Here is a 22,814-nt window from a genome sequence, read left to right as displayed (position 1 = left end):
TTTCCTGACCTTTCAAAAATTTTGAACTACTGTATCACGTTTCCTGAGATATCGTACATTCACTGGTGAAATATGACATCAGGAATTTTCCCAACCAGTCTTCAAAAACATTATTTCCGCCAATAAACCTATGACGAGGCGTATTTACGAGATCCTCCTTATTACCGAAAGTTTCCACATTCTTTTCATTTATTTTCAAAAGCCATTGGTCCTTGGACAGTACACTTTTGACATTTCTGCAAGTTCTCCAAAATCACTGACTCTCCCCCTTCTCTCCCCTTTTTCAACTAACTTTGGAAGAAGCGTTCAGCGGAGAAGAAAATGCATAAGTTTGCCTCACCGGCTGGGCAGTATGAGGAAACGAAAACTTAACCTACGATAAGTTTAGTCAGTTTTGAACTTCCATAAGGAGATAAAATGGCAATCCAAATCAAAGGAAACACTTGAGATTCTCAGAATCTATTTCTTGATACATAATGTTTATATACCCACCTGCTAAATGGTCTGCCATTGAACCTTCTTGAGTCCCCATGTACTCCCAAACTTAATCCAAAAGTATTAACTTTAGACATTTATCACTGCACGAAGTTGACAAAATAGCCTCCAAAATTAAAAGGCCGAATAAATGTCCAGAGCGTAATGACCTTTCCCTCACTTGAACATGTTGCTATCCCGACTCTTCCGGTCTCCAATGCTTGTGGCGCAGAGCTCCCCTCCTATCATCTGTGCTATCAGCAATGTAGGATGTGTTTAATAACTTTCGCCCATTTTGAAGAATATTGTAGATAACATCGATACTCATAACGAAACTTACTGTAATAGGCTCGATATTTCTCTCTTCCACCTCAGCCTTCATAAGCTTGGAACGAGTGAAAGAATTGGACCAGGACATGATTTATGGGGCAGTGGTAATGAAAGAGGTGCAGAAGCATTGCGGTTAGGCGTGTTTAGGAAACGTTTCTTCCTTGGAGGCCGATGGCATCCGCTCCTTCGGGAGGTTCGCATTCACCAACCGCCTCTCCTTTAAAAGATACCTTCAAACAAGCATGTCGCCTATTGCATTTGAGTGAGTTGTGAATGGTCATCATACTGAAATACCACAGAAGGAAGGAACCTGCTTCGGATGGTTGAATTTGCAAAAATGCACAAGAGAAAGATCGGAACGAAAGAGGGTAGCCATCTGGTAAATTAATTATTTTTAAGATCCTAATCAAGCGGTTACAGAATGGCATGTGAATTGAACGACTCAAAATGCGAGGAGAATAATGAAATTGATACAAAAATATTCAAAAACTGCTTTATATTAGCTACTTCAGGCAAATCCCCTTAATCAGTCACAAATCAAAATTGATCCAAGTCAACCAAACTTGCGTGCATGGTAAAGTCATCAGGGAATACTTTGCCGCTTACAGTTTTTAAACTCCTCAAAGGTCATCCCAAAACCGTGTCTGATAAAAATTGAGCTGCAAATCATTTTTTTACTCTTTCTAATGTAAATGAAACTGCAACCCATGCCTTGATAAACGATGTTACTCATGGCGAAACCGTGCCAAAACCTGAAAAAGAACAGAGCATGGTAAGCATATTCCAGCCACTTTCATACACTCGTTCTATGGTGACAGTTTGCAAGGGCTTTTGGTAGGTCATAAATCCACGTTATGTTCGGAATCACCCTTCATTAATCAGTGCCAGAACGGAGTAAAAAGGCAGTCATTATTAAGAAAGGAAAGGCCGACGCATCTCTAAGCACCAAAGGAGACAAAAAGAGTAGCATAATGGATTAATCTCTTTATCCAACCTGATTCATTTTTGCCCTGAAATCATTCCTACTTACTGCTTCTGCTAAAGTATTGTATGCAAGGTCGAGTGCCAATGAGTTGACAAGACTCGTAGGGAATTTGCACTCTGTATAGTCATTGGTAAGGCATTCTAATCGATAATCAATTGCCGATTAGCTTTCACCCACTGAAACCTAATCGATAGGCTGGAGCTCTCAGCTTCCACCCCGACAACAGCGCCAATACGCTTCACGCCAAGGTGGCGGATTTGTGTAGTCACATTTGTAGCGCCCAGAGTCGGGAGAAATGACCTGCCTCCCCAGCCTTTTTTTGCGTCAGCAGCACAGAAGGGCTGGGGAGGAAGCGATCAACAACCCAGGCTTTACATGAAGCCGTCTCCATACTACTGACAGGATTAGGTAGCATATTATTAGCACAAGATATTTAAACAGCCTATATTTCATGCTGTTTATTTAGACCCGCTCCCTCTGTCTTAGAAATAATCCCTAAAAGGACGTGGATTTTTTGCCCTGGTAGGTAAGCTAAGCACCACGTTGTGGGCGCTTAATAGACCTCGCCTTTTGTGAATCATCACGTTACGCGACCAATAATTCATCAGTTTAGTACAAAAGCAAAAGCCACCTTTTGCAGCGCTGGTAAGATTGTTCTCGTTAATTAACTTATTTTGCCTGGTTATTGGAATGGGTGGCGGAAAAGGTTTGTAACAGGAATGTTACCCCTCAAATGCGTTTTCCCACTTTCCCAGAAAAAGAGATATTCGTTTATTACTTTTTTCTTTCGCACAAGTTTTGAGACTTATAAAGGTTAAATGATTGTCGAATAACAACATTTTCCTAATTAACCCTAAGTTTAACTTCCCTGCAATCAGGTTTGCATATGTGTGACATGAGATAGCAAGCCTTGTCGCAAACAGATTAGTTGAGTCTGTTTATAATATTTTTCTTGCTGTTGAGAGAAAGTTGAACATATCCATCAAGGTCTGTGGTGGTCAAATTTTAGCCGAAGACTTCTGTTTCGTATGTGGTCGTGTTTAAACGACCCGGCGAGTGTTAGCGCGCATTTGGAATGAAACCAATGCGATAGAATTTGGACTGATTTGATAATGTATAATCCAATCCTTCACATACTCTCGCACTTTTGCCTCCTACCAGAGGTATGATCTTTTACTCGTGAAGTCTCGGGTACTAGTATCTTAAATATTCTGTGTATTTATATTAAAACTATAACCAGTTTACGAGTTAAACCTGGACTTCTGGGTTTAGGAAAGAGCTGTACAAATTCTCCATCTACAATCTTAGTCCTCATCCCGAAGTGAAAACATATTGACAAAGAAGGATGAGAGATCGGCGGGACAAACTTAGAACAGCCTATCCGTCTTGATACACCATGTTCGCCAACTCTTCGGAATTAAAGTGGGCGCCTGTTATTCTCACTGCAAGACAAGTATCTTGTGCGGCTTTGAGACAGGCGTGTTGTGGTGTGTCCCGAATGTTCTCATAAATGATTGCCGAAGTCAGGAGCTGGAAATGGAGTAGTCGTGGTTGGAATCATTACTGACAGATAATTGGCTGCTTTCGAACAATTTACACTTTCTAAAGTTTTTACTGCTGAGCGGTTGAGTTTCTCATCACCGTGCCATTCTATGCCTGAAGTCTTCCGTGTAGATGAATTGACATCCGGAAGCTCAAGCATTTCGTGCTCGTTTGTCATTACACACTGGTCCACTGTTGCCTGCCATTATGATTAATGGCGTGTTGAGCAAAGACATATCCATCGGCCATTATTAACAGGCCGTACTTTTTAATTACCGCCGCATGTATTGCCACCGTGGTAGCGTGCCTATTCATACCAGTTCCTCTTATAATTTTCCCATGCATTAGTAGTCTGAGAACATGACAAATGCTTTGAGGAGTAACTAGAACATCAAATTGATAACACCGATTGGACCTATCTGACATCCTTTACTCCCCAAAAGTAATGCAACCAGTTTTACTAATTATTTAAAAAAGATTTACCTTAAAATGGATCAGATGGTTGCTGGAAGGAGAACATTGTAAAGGCGAAGTATTTGGTCTGAAGGTATAACAGCAGACCAAGAAAAGTAATCAAGACAGTCTGCGATAAAACAGTGTCTGTAATATAACTAAAAAAAGGTAATGAACGTTGAAAGAAACTTAAATTTTCGGTATTTGTGTAGTATACGAAGGTAAGAATAGGGCAAAAGACGGTTAGGAGGCGGCGTTGCAGCAGAAACGCAGTGGAAAGGAGGAATGCAACTGGGATGGAAATTGAATTTATTAAATGAGATTTCGATTTCGTGCAGGTATTCCTGCAAAAAAGTGATTTAGCTTTGAAAACGCGCTTGCTGTTTAATGTCATTCGCCGTTTGGAATACCTTCTAAAGTAATAATTTTCAAGGTGTTTTACTGGCAGAGAACGCGACTGGTTAATCGCACCCAAGTATTCTAGACCCTCACTCAAATCCTACTGTGATTGCACACGCAAAAGAGCGATCTCTCGGAGCGGCAAGGATGGTACTCAAAACAGAGAAATGCATCATATTCGTGAATAATAAATCTCCAAAATTAGACATGATTTTATGCGGAACCATTTTAGTCTCCTTTGCACGTCACTTAAATCCGTAGTTTTTCTGTCTCTCTGTAAGCCTGAAGCAACTGAGTCCACACAAAGACCTTAAATACCGGGAAAACCATTTTAGAAACTGATAAAATAACTGCTATTTTTTTCTGTCCGAATAACTTCTGAGGCCTAGAGAACAAAAAATTATGCAAACAGACATATTTGCTTTACAACGAAAAACCGGACGACGCAACATGCGCATAATTTAGCTTTTGGTTAAAAAAGTAAAAATTTGTTGCAATCAATCTGCAGTCGTTAAAATTGATCGATGCACACAATGGTATGGATTCCCACTTGATTGCAGGCCGGCGATCAGCGCTCATCCACCGCAACATTATTGATCGATTCACGCGTCGCCGGGGCTGTCGCCTGTGAAGGGGCGGGGGGAAGTCAACACGCTTAAAATCAATACATTTTATCTAATGAACGAGAACCTCGTTGGTGGTCAAAATAAAGAAGACTTTTGTTTCAAAATCGGAGTCAAGATTAATTTGCTCAAAGGTTCTAACCCACTTTCTAAGCAAAAAAGTGTTACCATTAATTTAGCCCTACACGAATCGTTTCATCACCTACTTTCGTGAAAAGTTTATTCTCAGACGTTTTACCAGTAGCAACATGTAGTAGGTCTACACTTGAAAAAGATGAGGTGGGTATTCCTAGGTGTGAGACATCGGCCTTTGATTTACTCTCCTCGAGAATCAAACATCTTAAATGCTCTAAAGATATCCACAGATGCTTCTGCAGCCACAGGTTTGGGATTGAGTTAAACTATTTCTAAAAAAAATTAAAAGGACTTATATCACACCAGAATAGAATAACTGCCATTTTATGGTATGAGAGTTCGCTCACGATAAGAGGGAGACGGTTGAGAGCACAATACCCTACTGATAGACTGATGCGTATCTACCCACACTCCATAATGGACGTATATCGCCAATCACATGCATCGTATGAGACTCTAAAAGGGACAAAGAAGTCACTGCAGTGAGCCACGCTAAAAATTCTATGGGTTTATTTTGGTAGCTTGTAGAAAGCTGGGTTTGAGCGGCTGTTGCAAGAAGCACGTCCACTTTAAAGAGCCCTCTTTTAAACTACCCGAAAGTCAAAAGAGGTAAATGGATTTGTAAAAAACTATTTAAATTTTCTACTTTACTTCTTTTTTCTGCACTTAAATGTGTAGCATAGGTTTCCATGCATTCCTTCACCACTTAACCTCTCAAAAAGTGGAGGAAAAACTCCTCTATATTGCTGCAAAAGACTTCGCAACCGGGAGGGTTCCTTGGAGAGGACTTAGTGACAAGCTTGAATTTGAATAGGATGACATTACAAACGCATAGGCGGACAGAGCACCATAGCATCGCGTTGGTCAAAGAGCTCGTGTTAACATTGTGCTTAAGCAGAAAGACTTAAAATTTCTTATAAATTGTTACTTATCTTTAACTGAATACGGGCCCTAACAGCAAGCAGTGGAACTAGCTTTTTTTCCACTTCGAGATCTTTGTCTCTAGATAAAACTGTTGCCATTTTCAATAAAAGAAATTTCCTTCTTAGGTAGAAAGAAAATCATAATTTTCTTTAAAGTACAATGGATAATAAAATTTCTGACGAATCTATTTAGAGCCCATTTACAATGGCCACTTTATGTGGCCTATCTGGCTACACTTTAAAATGACAAAGAAGTGGACCAAATTTTTAACATACTCCCTTAAACTTTATACAAGCTTTTCCCAGTGGAGGATGAATTGAACAAGAAATGTTTGGGGATAAAGCGGAGCTTTGAAAGACTTGTTGTAAGCTGGGCGTTTAGTGCGTCCATAACTATTTTAAACTGTACTGTCCAGTAAGTGTGTGCGGGTCTCCTGGATCCTATCAGGGCCCCAAACGGATTAGCGATAAATAAGAACCTTGGTGCAGATATTTCCATTACCTAGCGTAGTAAGCATGCATATGTAGCTACATTCCCTGTGGCTACGGAACAGAGAGTGCCTGAGTGTGGATATGTCTGAGTCGGTGATCCCAGTCACGTTTACTTATAGTAACTGATTGACCTTGCCTTGACCTTCTAGTGGTTATCAGTGAAATCAGGGTACCTCATTGTCAAATATGAGCCAATCAGGTGGGAGTAAGCGAGATCGCTACCCTCTGGGATGTTCGGAAATTTGACAACGCCTGGAATTTCTAAAAAGTCGAGCAAGGGCGTATTTTTCGCAACAGGACCATCACCTTATTGATACTAGTTAGTACAAATGCTAATAAGATAAAGAGACGCCAGAAAAAAGTTAGAATTTCTGTAAATCATTCTTTGGCCACACTGTTTCAATCTTTTGACAAAAGAGCTGTGCGTACTGTCTTTGTTTACCAGAATTTCCCTTACTAGAAACTGCACCGTGTTCGGACCACGAAACGGCTGCGTGTCAACTGGAAGCTGCCATCAGTTGAACCAATTTTATATCACCTATCCATTCCCACACATCTAGTTTTATGGCTTCAAGGGGTTTACCTACATGATTAGTCAAATTAAGCCTGCAGTAGATGAATTTAGGGGATAAAATTTACCAAAGTGATTGTCAGCAAGAGCTTTTAAATACTTAAATGGAAAAGGTGTGTTTCATTACAATTCAAAGGAAATAACTACAAAAACCCCAAATATCTGACTATTTGAAATTATTTGTGCCACAATCATCGGAGACGCAGATTTGCTGGCGCTTTCTTAGCTCTGTGCAATGGTTTGTCTTTAGCTACTTCACACTCGGTCTCGGCTTTACTTCTACCCAACCGCCTTATTCTGCCTCCTTCGCATGTCATCAAGAGATTCGTTAACTCTCATGCCAAGAAAGCGTGATTGTTACCACTTGGAGGAATATCATCAGAGGTGGTATTTTTCTCCTCTGCTCCTGCCCTATTTAAGATGTGGCATGCGGAAAATGGCATGGAGTAAGCAGTATAGCACACGGTATGTGATGTGTGACATGAAGTCGTGTTTCAACTTGTGAGAATAAAAAGAGGAAGTTCATTTGACTGATTCTGAAAAGAAAATATTTCATTCCGCGTGTTTGAGTTGTACCTTGTTGCATAGAGTAGGTAGATCTTAGCCGTATTTGCCAGGTCTTGAGTAAACTTCTTCGTGAACACAAAAATAAGGGCAAGGTTCTACCTATCTGTGTGCGAACACAAAGTACGCCGGAAATAGCACTGAGCCCAGCAAAGGAAGCCGTTCTAACAGACTGGTGCGCATCTACGCTTCATACCACACGCGTTTAAGTAACTGCATGGATTTGAAGAATCTCTACAAATTGTATGAAGTCATTTCAGTAAACCACTGTGATACACTGTTCAACTCCAAATTTTGGTTACGAATCACTCAGAGCCATGCCGCTGTACGTTCAGTCTGGCAGCCTAACCTGTAGACCGCACCGATAGCCTCAAGCCCTTCCGTATATCGACAACGCATATTCTGCCCTCGACTGTTGCTTTTCGTCTCCAGGGCAGTCTTAAGGTGATACACAATAGCAAAAAATCTGACAAACTATTTAATACCCTGACAACCAAGCTCCGCTACTCCCACCGAAGCGTCTACTGATAGTGAGATGTCTTGCCTAGTGATTCACCTCATACACTTAAATCAGTCTACTAATGCAAAAGAAAAAAAATATGCATAAATTATTTTTACGCTCTGGAGATGCGTCCACTTGATTATACAGCGGTACTTCTATGCGAACACGAAAAATCGGCCATTTTTCCAACTATATTTCGCCCGAAAACGATATTTACTGCTCACGTCAAATGTTGGGGTGCAAAATAGCAGCTAAAACTTCACAAACAATTTAAATGAAATGCTTTATTTCTGCAAAAAGTAATAGACCGACCAAATTTAATTGCTAAAGAAGTATTTTTGATTTGTGTTTGATCGTATAATTACATCTTCAGGCGTTAAGGAATGGTCTCTTTTCATTTCAATCCGTTAAAATTTAGACAAGTGAAACTTCAAATTCAAAAAAAAAAACTTAAATGAGACTCCAACGAAGTGTCTTTAACCAAAAAAGTTAATGATGCAATAGGTCCAGTATTTTTTTTTTCTGGCTCTGCCTTCACATTCATGGAAGGAGTAGATTGGTTGGAGAACATCTTTTAACAAGTAGGTCTCCTAAAGGCGCACAGGGAATCGAGGAGATATGAGCTTGGAGATGGTTTTCCCCATAAGGATCAGCAGAGTTCCTTCGGTAACGAGATTCGTTTATAATGACCGCTAATCACTAAAAGGCAACTTCAAACAAACATATATTACAGTAAGCAGTCAGTCATTTGAGCGAATCATTTACGCATTTGCAGAAACCACTGAACCTACAAATCACCCTGTCACAAAGTGAGCCTTCACTGAGGTCTAACTTGTATCGAAACTTCCCAAATGAATAATCCAGGCATCAAATTCTTCCCTCTTAGAAAAGGGACTGACGTTTAGACAATGTATTGGTTGCACGTGAAACTTCTTCTAGTTCCAAGCTAATACTTATTAACGCCTAACTTTGTGAGTTTTAAGTAAAAATTTAAAAATAACTACCACCTTTTTTTACATCTAGCCTTCCAATGCACTGACCCAGGATCTATAAAAGGCAGGTTAACCGTTTGAGTGTTTATGTCCTTGCAGCTGCGTCCAGCTACCAAAAGAATTGTTTACTCAAGTGAACGAGGAGAAGTATCCTGTTTTATACTAAAAAGTAATAAAGAGCTAGTGATCTGCCCTTTAAATGAGGTCCACTTGTAATGTGAGGACTTTTGCACCCATATTACCTGCTCAATTAATCCGTTTATTGTTATGAAATAGTTTTATATTTTCTTCAAAAGCGACGTAGTCCTAGGCCTTAAGCGCTAGAGCTGTCATTGAGGGTTTCTTCCGGCGGTAAAAAAGCTTCTGACTCACACGTCAGGCCCGTGCTTGTGGTCTTGCTCACACATGATGAAAAAATCGGCGACTTTTTAGGATGTTTCCGTGACCAAATGACACATGAGTCCTCTCCATCCTTTAATGTGTGAATTTTACAAGCACCTAAATCAGAAGACAAGGTAATGGGTGCGCATGAAGCTTAGTCAGCAGCTTTTGCTTCTGCAATTTTATACAATTCCTCGTTGTTGTTGGGCATATGGGAGGAAATGTGGGTTAAAATGCCGATTTCTGCTTCAGGCAGGAAAAAAGGCGAAGAGGAAAGCAATACCAGGTTTTTTTGTTTCTCTAAACATCAACAGCACCATAAAGGGAAGAGAAGTTTTTACTGGAGGTAAACGAAAATGCTTGTTTAATGGAGGAGAGGGAGTAGGAGAATGACGCCTTTTGAAGGGAAATTAGATCTGATGGAGAGGTATACAAGAGAAGCAAATGGTATGCCCACAGTATATCCGCAGAAAGCCTACAAAGACACTCCATTCATTGTTGCCAATGAAACGAAGCTTGATGTGATAGGATGTATGACTAATTTTGCCAAGAAGCTCAACAGCCACAAAATTTCAAGTCAGCACTTGGGTTGTTGAAGGTAATCTAAAGTACGTAAAGGCATTGGAAGAGTTTAGGGAAAATGAATGGTTAGGATCTTATCACACCTTTCAGTGTTACACCTCGGAAAGCATTGCCCCATTTCATGGGTCTTCACTGCAATCATGCCGTTGCTCTTAACCACCTTCCACTAAAAGTGTTAGTCTATGTTCTGCCATCGAGAACAATCGTCAAGGCATAGACTGACAGAATTAAGTTTACAATAAATCATGCGAAACGGTTAAGCGTCGGTATGAATGAACTTCATGTGGTGTTTTGAAAACTTTATGATGCAAGTTTCTATCGCCTAATGATATGAGCAACCTTGAAGCACAGACCATCTCTCCTCCCCTCTCCCTCTCAGGCGAAAGTATGCTTTGTGTCATAAATTTCGTGTCACGGTGTGACACGCTACTGAGGTCATGACCTCACAGCGCAGCCACGTCGTAGTGGGGATATAGAGTTCCTACCTCAGGAATATACATGCACAGGACATTTTTTAGAGCTGGTGTACGGCTCAGGCTAATGCAGTATGACACGCATTTATCCCAGTGTATTTTATGGCGGACATTTGCAAGCAACGCAATCGTGGGAATGCGAATGCTGGTGCGCCAAAAGATGAGCAGTTGAGAATCACGGAGCGCTTCACGGGGGATTGATGATGATGCTACTACCATCGATGGGCACCAAAAATTCCATGGACGTTAGTTACATGTATTTTCATCAACTCTACGGCATGGAGCGCCTACTTTGTTTGGTATATGCTCTATTTGAAATATCCTTCTACCAGAACCTGATTGTTGAGATTTGCGGCGATCAACTATGAATGTTCGGATCCTTTTGTTACTGAAGTTCATGATACGTTCCAATCGTTTCCCACCTAAGATCATGGATGTAATAAAGGCGACAAACTTATGGTCTGCCTTAACGAACGATAGAATGGGGAAAATGACCTTACAACATAGTTGTCGATTTAAAAGAACAAGTGATTGATACTTTACAAGAAGATGATTCACGGAACAAAAGCGACCATAATTTCCAAAAAAATTGGACAAATTTTTGTATTCAACACCTAAAAACACTATCGCCCTGAGTCACCCACCATAATACGCCATGTTAGCATAACAGAGTGGCGGCCAGAAAGACGGGAGGAAACACACTTGGGCCGGAGGCCATGCCGCCAGGGCGGTGGTAGAGCTTATGAAAGCAAAAGAGCCCACGTAGTTAAATAGGCGTTGCAAAAAGTCTTGTTTTAATGTATCCCCAACAGACTGGAGGTTGGGCAAGTTAGGTGTCCCACAGATAAAGCCAGCTACCGCCTGTCAATATTCCGACAAGCGTTAGTCAACATTGGTGTCACAGGCATCTAACGTCTATCCCCTCTACTCATACACGGCTTTTTTGGACCACAATAGCATTTATGACTAATTTAGGTAGAGGAAGAAGACGGGAGGGGAGGTGGATAACAGTTGACATGTAGCTTGCCTTGTCGACACTTTCTGCTTTACATGGTGAACAAAAAATAGAGGAAAAAATGCAGGCATTTTGGACGTGAGGACCACGCAAATGTCAATCAAGGGTTTAGTAAGCGGGGAGGATCGAAATAGGTGGGAGTGTGGGAATAATGAAAAGCAACCCCCTTTGCTCTCACATAAAAGGAGAAAACATTACCTTGTTCGTTTCCAAAGAATTCAATCTGGTCCTTACCACGGTTTGGAGGGAAGGTCGACCACCACAGCTCAGGTATTTTAATCATAGAAAGTGCAGTGTATCCATTGTCTAAGGACATTTTACTTCAACCATTCTCTTTGTCTCACAAAGAGATACAAACAACTTTCATAGTGTCACAGATGTGTAACTCCGGCCTCAAGGAGGAAGGTCGGGAACACCACATTTATGTGGAGCTAGTAGAGAATGTGTCATTAAACTAACATACTAAGCGATTGTAACGACATCATCTTTTGATTCCATCAAAGAAAACTAGAGATAACCAATAAACCCCTCAATAACAGCATTTTTATGTGCCCTATGACTTAAATAATAGGAGCCATATGTTGCTGATCGTGCATTTAATGATTATGGATAGTATAGCCAATATTCTCGTCATAAATTACCATTGTTCTGGTCTATGATATTTTTTTCCAGAAAAAATTCCCCGCCTTATTGCAAAAAAATTGCTGTTTAGATAACCTGCGAAATGTGGAGTTACCGAATATTGAAAGATTGCCCCAACGATTCCTGCCGTGTTCCACGATTGAGGTATGATGTCACGTCAATGCGCTCTGGTAACTCCCTCAACCAGAGGGATCGGAGAGGTTGAGATTTCAAAGTGACCCGTTGGTGCAGACTTTGGGATTGCTTCTGCTCAGTTTCTTTTAAATATGAAAAATTGTTTTCGGCTTGTTCGGCTACTTGATGTCGGAGTATTGGGTCCGCCAGCGAGAGATTTCGCTGATTTGTCACCACGTCCATTGGTGATGTCTTAGACTCACCTGATAAATTTTTAGAGGAAGTAAATATCTAATGCAAATGCAAAAGGGATCCAACAACGGAAACACTGTATTTAGTGCCTAATCAAATGAATGACAACTGTTTGAGAATGCGTTTCCAATGCAACTAACTTGTAATAATCCGCAAGATTAGTTTCCCCGAAGTTCAATAGACATTTCGCAATTGTTGTCTCAGTGTTCTAGGAAGAAAAAGGAAATTAGAGCCATGCTTGGCAATGTAAATCTATTGGAAGAGCTGGACAGGGAATGAGATGGTTTGAGATGAGTAGTGGAGGTAGTTGCTGACATGAGATCCCAATCTTTTGACAATTTGACAATCGGACAGAAGTTTGGCATACCAGAGTCTTTAAGCTGTCACTAAACAACCAAGAATAGTCTAAGTTTAAAAAAATTTAAGGGGGAGAAGTGAAGCAGATTAGGTCACAGACAGCATAAATTTATCCAGGCCGCCTCGAATGCCTTTAACTTCGATGGTGTAATGCCGATAATACGAACCTTCCAGCCTTTCGAAACGTTTCTAAACACAGCAATTGAGTTAACAAATAAATAATTGGTCCTTAATAAGCCACATTTTTACATCAGTTCCTACTTTTGTAAAATATTTCGTCTCTAGCTACGTTTAACTCTGCCCGGTCTTCAATCCTTATGTCACTGTCTGTTCTGCTTCCATCCCATGTCATCATGAGTGATTGTCTGATGCTCATAAGAAAAAAGTAAGGCTTTCATCACCAGGAAGAATTGCATCAGGGGAATACGGTGGGTGAGGATGTGGATGGGCTGAGAATAATGATAGGGGTCAGGTGGCATCTTCCTTTCCCTTTCCTATCCTGATTAAGATGTAGCATGCCGTAAGCAGCATGGAGTAAGCAGTACAAGACATGCGATGCAATGTAGGCGGCAAGAAGTCTTGTCTCAACTTGTGAGAATAAAAAGAGGAATTTCTTTTGACTGATTCACTAGTCCCGACTGTTTCTGAGAAGAAAGCATTCCATTTTGTTCGTTCGAGTTTTATCATGTTGCATCGAGTTGGTAGATCGTAACTGTAATTAACTGAATTTCAGCAACCTGACAATTTATTAATGTACATTTGTACCCACAATCCAACAGACACGTACATGCACACACAAATCGTGATGTCTTGTGAAAGCAAATTGGACCCGATCTTGGGAATGTGGGGTGGAAGGTGAATAAAGGGTCTGATTATAACTGACGGCACAGAAACATGTTCTCGATGCGTCCATTTCAAGATGTTTTGACCCTAAAATACACCAAGTCTAAATAAGAATACCTATGGATGTTAAGAACTAATCCTGCTACTCGGAAACAGCAATTGTGAAGGCACCAACCTACTGAAACACCCTCTTTTTGTTCAGTAGCAGGATGTCATTACCAAGTCATCTAGACAGTGGAGAGTTAAAGACGCTAGGAAGTGGTCCGTGCCTACTACCTTTCTTCTCTCGTCACCAACGTGAAACTTTTGACTATTGCTATTAACAACATGTCAGTCAAGTTGGGGCTGTCGTTTTGGGAGCAAAATTTGGCTTCAATATGGTCCAACAGAATGATTTTTGCCTAAGGAGATGTCCTTTTTTACCCAACATTTTGTTTCTCTCAGATATCGGTCGCAATCAACGTTTCACGACGCTCCCTTTGTACCATTTACGATAGTAAGCTGTCAATCCGTCCCTGTATTTGTGATAAGATTCTACCCAGGCTTCTGCATCATTCAAAGTCATCTATACAGATGTCAGTAGCATGGAAACCCTAATCAACTTGACGAAATTCCTAATTTTATTGCTTGCATATCGTGCCCAAGCTTTAGCTGATGAAAATGCATTTCGTGGATGGCTTAATTAGTAAAAACCCCCCAACAGAAGCCACGTTTACTCATGTCGATTGCCCTAATCTTACGTTCTGTGGTAGGATCATAAATGTTTGAAGAGATACAAGGTGAAAAATTGAGCTAATAGGCATGTCATGTTTTCAGTTGTTAAAAGGAGAATGATCACCATGTATCGTGTATTTTAATGAATAGCTCTGCTTTAGGATGAATTTTTTCCTACGAATGGGCATTGTCGTGGAAATCACACTGGCAGTTAACCCTAATCGTCCATTTCACAGAGGAGATAAAATTGTGAACTTATCGAAGACAATGAGACGCTTCAATGAAGTTGGGTTTATGTGCCCTCTCCCGTTGGCTATCATAACAGAAGCGGATACCTTTTGCCACCACATTAATTGTAGAGCTACAGTAGTCTGAAGAGCTGGCGCACTTAAATGTGCCATCCCGATTAATGTGGTCTTAAAACACAGTTCCTCGGCTTCTGACTGCTTTCCATGGTACTCCTCAGGGACACTCACCGGCTTCACTTGTCTTCAATCTGCCTGTTAACTGTCACCGGCCTCGAGACGGGAACAAATATGTTACCTCTTTCATCAGCCGTGATTTATTTTGTCAAGTAAATACCAAATCTTGACTACTCCACTCTTTAAAGGGTGGATGGTATCGAAAAGGTTTTGTTTGAGAAACAGTGCTGTTAGCTGGTTGCAGCTACACAACCTAAATATTCCTCGTGTCAGTCACTTCTGGTTCGCAAAGCATCCCAAAAGCAGTGAAGATATAAACCACTGTTCTCGGAAAGAACTTAATGGAATCCATTCTTGTTCCAATATTGACCACATTGCTGAATACGGCGTTGTTTAACTCGATTTTTGTAATAAATGTGTTTCTGTGATGCATTTGTTTGGAGTTCTGTAAACAAAATAAGGATTTGTGCTTTTTTTCACAATTCCTTGACCATTGCTATCTATGCAGTAGCCTGATTTACCGCTGAAGATGCGCCGTTTCGAAAGGAGGAGGAGTGACCATAGGCTTGGACAGAGTGTTTTGATTACGTGTTGATGGAGATAGCAGATTAAATTGTCATATACTTACCTCTTTCTTAAAAAAGACATCTATAAGTAAAATTCACATGTGGATCGACAAAAATAGGCAGTAGTCGAGGTGACATTGAGTAATAACGGTTCCCAAAAAGTTTTCACACGCATAAAGCATCATAAAGATGGTCACATTTTCTTTCAAAAACAGGACCTATAAAGAGAGTGCGATTAAAATTCACTTTAGGGAGACATGACAAAGTCAAGCTGCGCACAAACCAGCATGCAAAAAAGGCGCGCCTTCGAAACACCACAGAATTTAAGCCATTTATGTAAATGGGTTTGCACCAAAGGTGACTGCGAAACAGATGTGCGGACGTTTGCCACTTTTTTCTAATCAACAGAGAAGAACAGATATGGAGGAAGACAGCCGAAGCTGAAAGTCAAAAGCAACCTTCCACTGGTAAAATTCCTCTCTGCCAAAGTTTAATGCGAGCCACGCAATGTGCTTGTCAAAATTTGTCATCGTGAAGTGAACTTTAAATGCAATTTATACGCATCGATGTTATTTTTTAAGGAAGTTTATTAAAGTCTCTAAAAGTTTGCAATTTACGAAACCTGTTTTTAAATTGCGGTTTATTTGTGACCCGCCAAACTTTCCATCATCTAGGGTTGAAAATGTTGTCTAATGAATGTGGTAAAATTTCACTCAGTTGGGAAATTACTTTTATATTACCTTATTATATCTTTATTAAAATACAATAAAAATATGAAATTTTTATCACCTCTTCTTTGTTTGCGGCGAATCAACCAATGCAGTAGCAATCGGTGGGACGTTGGCAGTCCTATTATAGCAAACGGACCACCTATAAAAAACCATATTTTATCCTGCAAAACAGGCGATTGGCGACAAATAGATTTCCCAGCCATAACAGAAAACCTTTCTTGCCTAGCATTACAAAAGGTCAGATTCCTGAAAAGTCAGTCATAGTGATGCGAAGACGCAATTACCGCGACTCACAGGAAGACTCCCCAGCTAGACGAAATATTATAGCCACGTAAGATTTCAGTTGATAAGAAAAGATAAACTCGGGAAAAAGTTGCTTTTTTTCATCTGGTTAGTTAAAGGCTATTCCTATGAAAATGAAATTAATGGCATATCGGAGCGACCTTTACGTGAACTGCATACGTGGCTAAGCTGTCTCTTTCAATCTCCCGTCACTCGACCTCCACGATAGTGCTATAATGCTCAGCTTGTGCATTTCGTCTGCCAGTCCTTCTGTATGCCTTATGACGGTCTCAGAGGTAACTCTGGTACTCACTCGGGGATACCACTAATGAAATGATTTAATATTGTACTCAGTTCTGCGTTAAAATACACGGGCACTTCAGTCTTCACAGGTTCGCCTTCCTCTCTGTTGCATGGCCTTCTGGCCAACCAAGCGGCCTCCTAGCCTTTCTGAAGGCTGGTGATATACGTCCTTTTATATCTCCTTGGTTTATTATGCTTGGTGCATTACAGTGGTGTAGTAGCGAACGAACCTCATCAAAAAGGGCAACTATCCCGACTTCGACGGTCGAATACAAAAGAAGAGAAGGGCGTCTGCGATGGATGGATAAATCTGTGAAGACTTCTGGGAGAAGATTTAAAAATGACTTTTATCCTTAACATTTACTCCGATTTCGTATTCTTTACGTAGACTATTAATAAATGAAGCGACACCAGACTTGAACCATTTGGAATAGTCTATTACGAGGGTGTCCACGGTATCCATGCGAAGATGGTAATTACGTGAACAAGCGCTACTTCCTCCACGTCAGTTATAGATGAATAGAATCCAGGTAGGTAGATGACTGAGCAGCGCTGAAGTGAGAATAAAGTGGCAAAGAGGAATGGGATTAATGTGTAAGCCCCGGAAAATATTTTTAGGCTTGTCTTTTGTCAAATGTCTCTACTTATAGAGCCGATTTTTCTAATGACTGGAATCGCTAGTTTGTAAGTGGTTTTAAACCATAGACAACGTTGCGAAATTGATCATGGGGAACACCGGAGACGACGCGTATCAAAGATCGTCTATGTAGTGTTTCGATGTTTTGTTTAGCGGTATGTTGGATCACGCTGGCACTCCAATCCCCGCAGTTTGCACTTCTGCTCGGTAGCCTTCCATCTCTTCTGTACAGTAGTACCGCACGGTGCCATAGTTTGCCATGCCTTCAGGGATGAATCGAGGTACTACAGCTTCAGCTGATTTATGACCACTACCTCTTGAGAAAAAGAGGAGCGCTTTTACTTATTTCATGGAAGAACTAGAAGACTGATTGAAAGTGTTTAAATGTCATAGGGAAAAGAAATTGGCCTCAAATGGATGTATTTGAGAGTTCACACCAGAAACACGACTCTATTTGACAAACAACTACTTTTGAGGTCTTACTTTATAATCAGTACCAGTGAGAAGCTTTCCTTAGACGGATTCAAAATGACTGCGTCAAGAAAACACAAATATCCCCGCAAATCAAACAAAAGATAAAATAAGTGGATTGCATCTAAGTGGGGAATAAGTGGTAAAGAAAAACAACGAATCGCTCGTTTTTGGAGTAATTTTACTTTTTTGCAAACTTTTCTAAAGAATTGACTGCTATGCAAATTACATTTACCACGGAAAATGTTTCTACATACGTTAATACTTAACTAGGGTTCTCTCGTTGGAAATACATCTATATCCGCACAACCAAAAAAATTAGATTCGTACCCTCTCGATGTGACAGTAAATCCTCCAACTTTCCTAGATGCTCTTTTGCTTCTCTAGGCTAAAGAGTAATTACAGGAGAAATTGAAGCAACTATTCGAGACATGCCGGGTGCTAGACAGCAAAACGGCATCTGTTTCGACTACGTGGGTCCGTTTGATTCTACTTAATTTAACCGCAACAATAATTTTATGCCATTTTCTTACGGCTACTTTCATATGCACAATCCCTGAAGGTTTAGAGGCGGTAACTAGGGTCCTAGAGTAAGAGGAGCCTCTAAGACTATCACCTGTCAACTATAACGGCAAATAAAATAGTTTTCTGCCAAAACTGAATCGTTTCTATGGTAATTTAATCGGTTTGAAGTAAATAAAAAATGTGGAATTTCTACTTCTTGTCCCATTTGAAAGGAAGTGACAGGCATTTGACGGCACACTTGGGTGGAGTGGATTGTAAAAAACGCTCTTCTCTGCATTGTTTATTTTCCCAATTGTTTACATCGGGAAGGAAGAGGTATAGACCTCTTCAGAGGCCCTGATGGGCTGTGGAGAAACCGTGAGACGTGAAACACGGGACACTGCTCCTGTTGCCCTCCTCCCGTCCGGTCCGATTCCGCCCCATGCTCATCCAATCCAATCCCAATTTCTGCATTACGAGTGATGTGACTCACACAAAAAACGCTTCTCCTAATGCTTGTAAGGGCAAAATTAGTGTATTCTTTTGCCTGATAATTTATATTCATATTCAACAAGCCGCCATTGTTCCCAATTACTTTCTTGTTTCCTATTCTTCTTGCTCTTTCTTTTTTTACAGAGAACAATAGATTTGGATAAGTAGAATTTGTCACTGTCACTATCGTTGGGAGTAAATAGCGAAATTACCATTTAATTGAGGTTTGAACGTCAATTATGTCCTGCGAAATCATCAAAAGTTCAAGGAGTCGGGGTCAGGCTATAAATAGGCAAGTGATTAGAGAGGATGTAACATTTTATTGGTTTTAGGTCTAGAAGAACATCTAAATCCAAGTCAATCTTCCTGACTTTTTAAAATAAAGGATTGGCTTAACTAGTGCAAACTGCATTATTTTACAAGTCACTAAAACTTTTGAATTAATTGTTCCGAAATGTCACATTTAAGGGAGACAAAATCCCGAATGCCGGTTGACTTCTGACGATAGCTCAAAACATGGCAAATAATTATGTAATATGTTAGTTGTTTATTTAACCCTCGGTTTTGGCAATAGACCACTTAAGATCCCGCCGTCGTGCCTCCACCTAGCATCCTGGTCTGCGGTCCATGCCAGCAGTCTTCTGAGCTTTTCGGTCCTTTGGCAACACATCCTACTCGAGTAGTATCTTTCCCTTCATCTTCATGGAAGCCTCAGGGCGCAACAGTTAAACAAACTTTTGCCATTTGCATAAACTCCATTTTTTACAGTATTTCCCTGTCAACTGGCTTTGATTTGACAGAGCTTTTTAAATGTACTTTTCCCAGAATATGCAAATCGCCTCCATCCTACAAACTATTCATTTGAATTGGGTGAAGATAACCCATTATTTAAGCGCCTAAATTGAGGGTTTCCTACTCTGTCTGGCTGTTTGTCAAAACAGACCTGGCGTATTTAAATTGGTGAAAATCGAGACCTGAATTTGCACTATATAAACCAAGCAATAATTGATGTGTCTACTCATTGTGTCTGGTCCTGGTAGTCCAGTTGATACTTAAAGTCTTCGTTCTAATGCGATTAGAAATTTTACGCGGGAATGCAACGGGATTCAAGCAGATGACAGAAAACCGGCATTGAAATGGAGCCATCATTGTTTACTACTGCACAAACTGCATACCTTAAAGTTGTGCAGCCTAAACCTCATTAAATCACCACAATGTTTCTCCGAAAGTCATAAAAGGTGTAGATTTACATGAGTTACCGCATTCTCGACATAAAAATCCAGTCTTTAATTGTGTCTAATTTTAGTCAATTTAAATGTGGATCGTTTAAGCAGCGTGTGTCAGTTATGTGATGCTCCTAGTTCCGCGCCTGAACCCACATGTCGCCCATCCTTGACACTAATTAGGAGGGAATGAGTTAAATTGGAATTATTTGGTGTCACAATGGAAAAACCGAAGGTACTTTTGCCATATTTTACTTCAATCATGTGCAGAAAAGCGTGGTGGATTCAAGTTCATGGGGTCAAGTTTATTTGGCCTAATGCTATCCAAGCTACTAGCCTCTCGCCCCTTTCAGAAGTTGGTGAGGCATTACAAGGGTAGTAGGGCAGTGAGACATGTTTGACGCATTTCAAACAAGAAGGACAATGTGGAGTGTTTCACAGACATTTCATAGACTTAAGTTGGAATTATTCGGCAGGGTAGCACATAAAAACGTTACAAAAGAAGCAGAAGAGTCACAAAATCAGTATTTATCACCACTTCAAGTTCTGCATAGGGACAAGCAACAGTGTATGACGAAATTAAACAAGTCAAAGCTCCTAATTAAAGAACCATAACATCCAACAAATGCAGAAATCTCATCGAATGACGGCTGTGTGAAGCCACCTTACACGGAGCATTGTAATAAACGTTTTTGGCGTTTTGCAAATTTTAAACGGAGGACAAAAAACCTCTTTACCGATTTTCCTCAAGGATTAGTAAATCAAGCAAGGAAAATCTTTCTACCAAAAAAGGAAAATGAACACCTTAATGGACATTCCCATTATTTTAAAAGAAATACGTGACTCCAGTTAGGCACTCCTCAAAACCTCTTCATGGGTAATAGAGTGACAGATGAACACTTTCATCAAAGACCCCAAAAAAGTTAGCTGATTCCTTCGGCAAATTGACATTCCCTCCAATACCACGCCTGTGCTCTCCTTGGTCGACTCATTCAATCAAATTCGAATGTACATCAGCCAATGAGAACTTGATGTCACATCCATTGCAAGCGGATTGGTCCGATTGCCTGGCCTGCACGGTCGTCGCGCACTGCGCACACCACCGATAAGCACGCGGCCACAACGGCCTATTAATGGATGGCCAAAATTAATTCACCGGTCGAACTAAGCTCAGCTTGAGGGCCTCGCGGGGGCTATATCGATTTATCGATTCATTATGCTACAAATCTACACCCTCCTCCTCACCCTACTGGGAGTTATCAGCGGTGGATATGTTTCCGGTATGTGACGGCTCTTACTTTATTTCCTTCAAAATGATATCATACAAATAGGAGTCCGTTTTGGATTTTATTTTCTTTTTTAAAGAGAATCGTGTGAGGTTGTGTGAGGTCATTTTATTTCTCGATGCCAAAACATAAGTCTAAAGAGACCCATTCTACTGGGTAAAAGTTGAAATTAGGCGGTACATATCAGTGATTATTCTTACACGGTTTTTGTCATGATGAGTCATGTCAATTCACTTTAATGCCTTATCAATCTCGGCTACAATTTTCTTGGCATCCAGGCTGTGTTTGACACCTGCTGCACACGTCATTACCCATGTTTTGGAAATTGGTTGTAAAATAATGTAGATTTATCAATTCTGTAACAGTTGCTGTCATCACAGAGGTACCACTTTCCTTTGTCGTAAGGGGATAGATGGCGACATGGCACAAGTGCTAGCTATACCTATCAACCGCGGCCTTCACCATTCGTCGCCACAACGATCAGCTGCTGGAAGATTAAAGTTTTTCTTCCACAAACCTCCCACACAAACACGATATCATTCTAGGAGGGGAAGGTGGAAAGAAGGGGTCGTGGATGCCTGATTTATGGGACTTTGTCTGCTGATTCGCAGGTGGTGGTCATGCTAGTGCGATAGTTGCTCCCCCTTCTCTTATCTGCATCCGCGCACACCGTGATATCAGAAAAGTTGACGTCTTTACGCTGACTAATAAAGACAACAGGGATTCTCTTCTGTTGCATTTTTGTGGAGCACCAGTGGAAATTGGACAACATGCGTCTCACCTCTAAATTACGCTGATTTCTTAGGTAAAATCACATTGCACATTATGTAGTCATGTCTGCGACTGAGGTCTTTCTAGGACAAAAACAAGATTATTGACACCTTTCTGCGTACTTTATTATACTATCGAGTCATGACTCCCTCATTCGCCTATGTTTTTAGGCAATCGACGAAAGTACCAGGGCCGAAGTTTTACCACAAGCAGTAAATCAACTCGTCTTGTGTTTGTCCTAGTGTTCACGACTCCTTTCCCCAGTCAGCACCAAGGTGGTAGAAATTCCAAGCCTAATCCTTTATCTTCCGGAGTGAATTCTCTTCTCCATGCGAGTGATAGAGTAGCTAGCAAAGCTTTCTTTCTTTAATAGGTCGAAGTTTAAATCGGAGATGCGTGGAATAGGGCAGCGACTTTAAGAGCTTTGATGACTAAACCATCGCACGTCAATAGTGTATCACTGAGGTAGACGGGAGCCAGAAGCCCTTTAGGTGGGTGACGGAGAAAGGCGATGTAAAATTGCAACCTCTTCACGATGTTTTTCCACTCGGAGAGTTAAATAAACAATTTTAATGCGGGGTGAGTGAGGGAGTGAGTAAGATCCTTCACCTAAATTATTGACACGATTTCTTAAGCATCCTCGGAACCTGTTCCCAGACGCTCCTTCCTTCAATCTCGAAAAGCAGGCATCTGTTGGCGCTTGAAATCTGGCGCGGCAAGTGATTTACAGTACTCCAGGACGGCCCATGAAAACACTTGCCCAATTGC

General features: G+C 40.7%; 2 protein-coding genes across 2 annotated transcripts; both read right to left on the bottom strand. All coding sequences in view use genetic code 11, as the record gives it.

The window, feature by feature from the left end:
* Positions 1-3,825: 3,825 nt before the first annotated feature.
* On the bottom strand, positions 3,826-7,513 carry EGR_07348 (hypothetical protein; the record flags this gene model as incomplete). The annotated part of the gene is made up of 6 exons (XM_024496597.1): positions 3,826-3,942; positions 4,502-4,568; positions 4,901-4,955; positions 4,994-5,207; positions 5,898-5,985; positions 7,392-7,513. The coding sequence occupies 6 exons, from the start codon at positions 7,511-7,513 to the stop codon at positions 3,826-3,828; spliced, it is 663 nt and encodes a 220-aa protein (XP_024348976.1).
* Positions 7,514-15,173: 7,660 nt separating this feature from the next.
* Positions 15,174-21,382, bottom strand: EGR_07347 (hypothetical protein; the record flags this gene model as incomplete). Its single annotated transcript, XM_024496596.1, has 6 exons — positions 15,174-15,225; positions 16,087-16,299; positions 17,783-18,039; positions 18,768-18,949; positions 19,083-19,132; positions 21,288-21,382. 6 exons carry the CDS (start codon positions 21,380-21,382, stop codon positions 15,174-15,176), a joined length of 849 nt encoding a protein of 282 aa, XP_024348975.1.
* Positions 21,383-22,814: the final 1,432 nt, after the last annotated feature.

This window comes from Echinococcus granulosus (assembly GCF_000524195.1).
Source record: "Echinococcus granulosus chromosome Unknown EG_S00075, whole genome shotgun sequence".
NCBI classification, from domain to species: domain Eukaryota; kingdom Metazoa; phylum Platyhelminthes; class Cestoda; order Cyclophyllidea; family Taeniidae; genus Echinococcus; species Echinococcus granulosus.
Note: the sequence above shows the minus strand (reverse complement) of the source record. Positions and strands in the feature narration are given on the sequence as shown.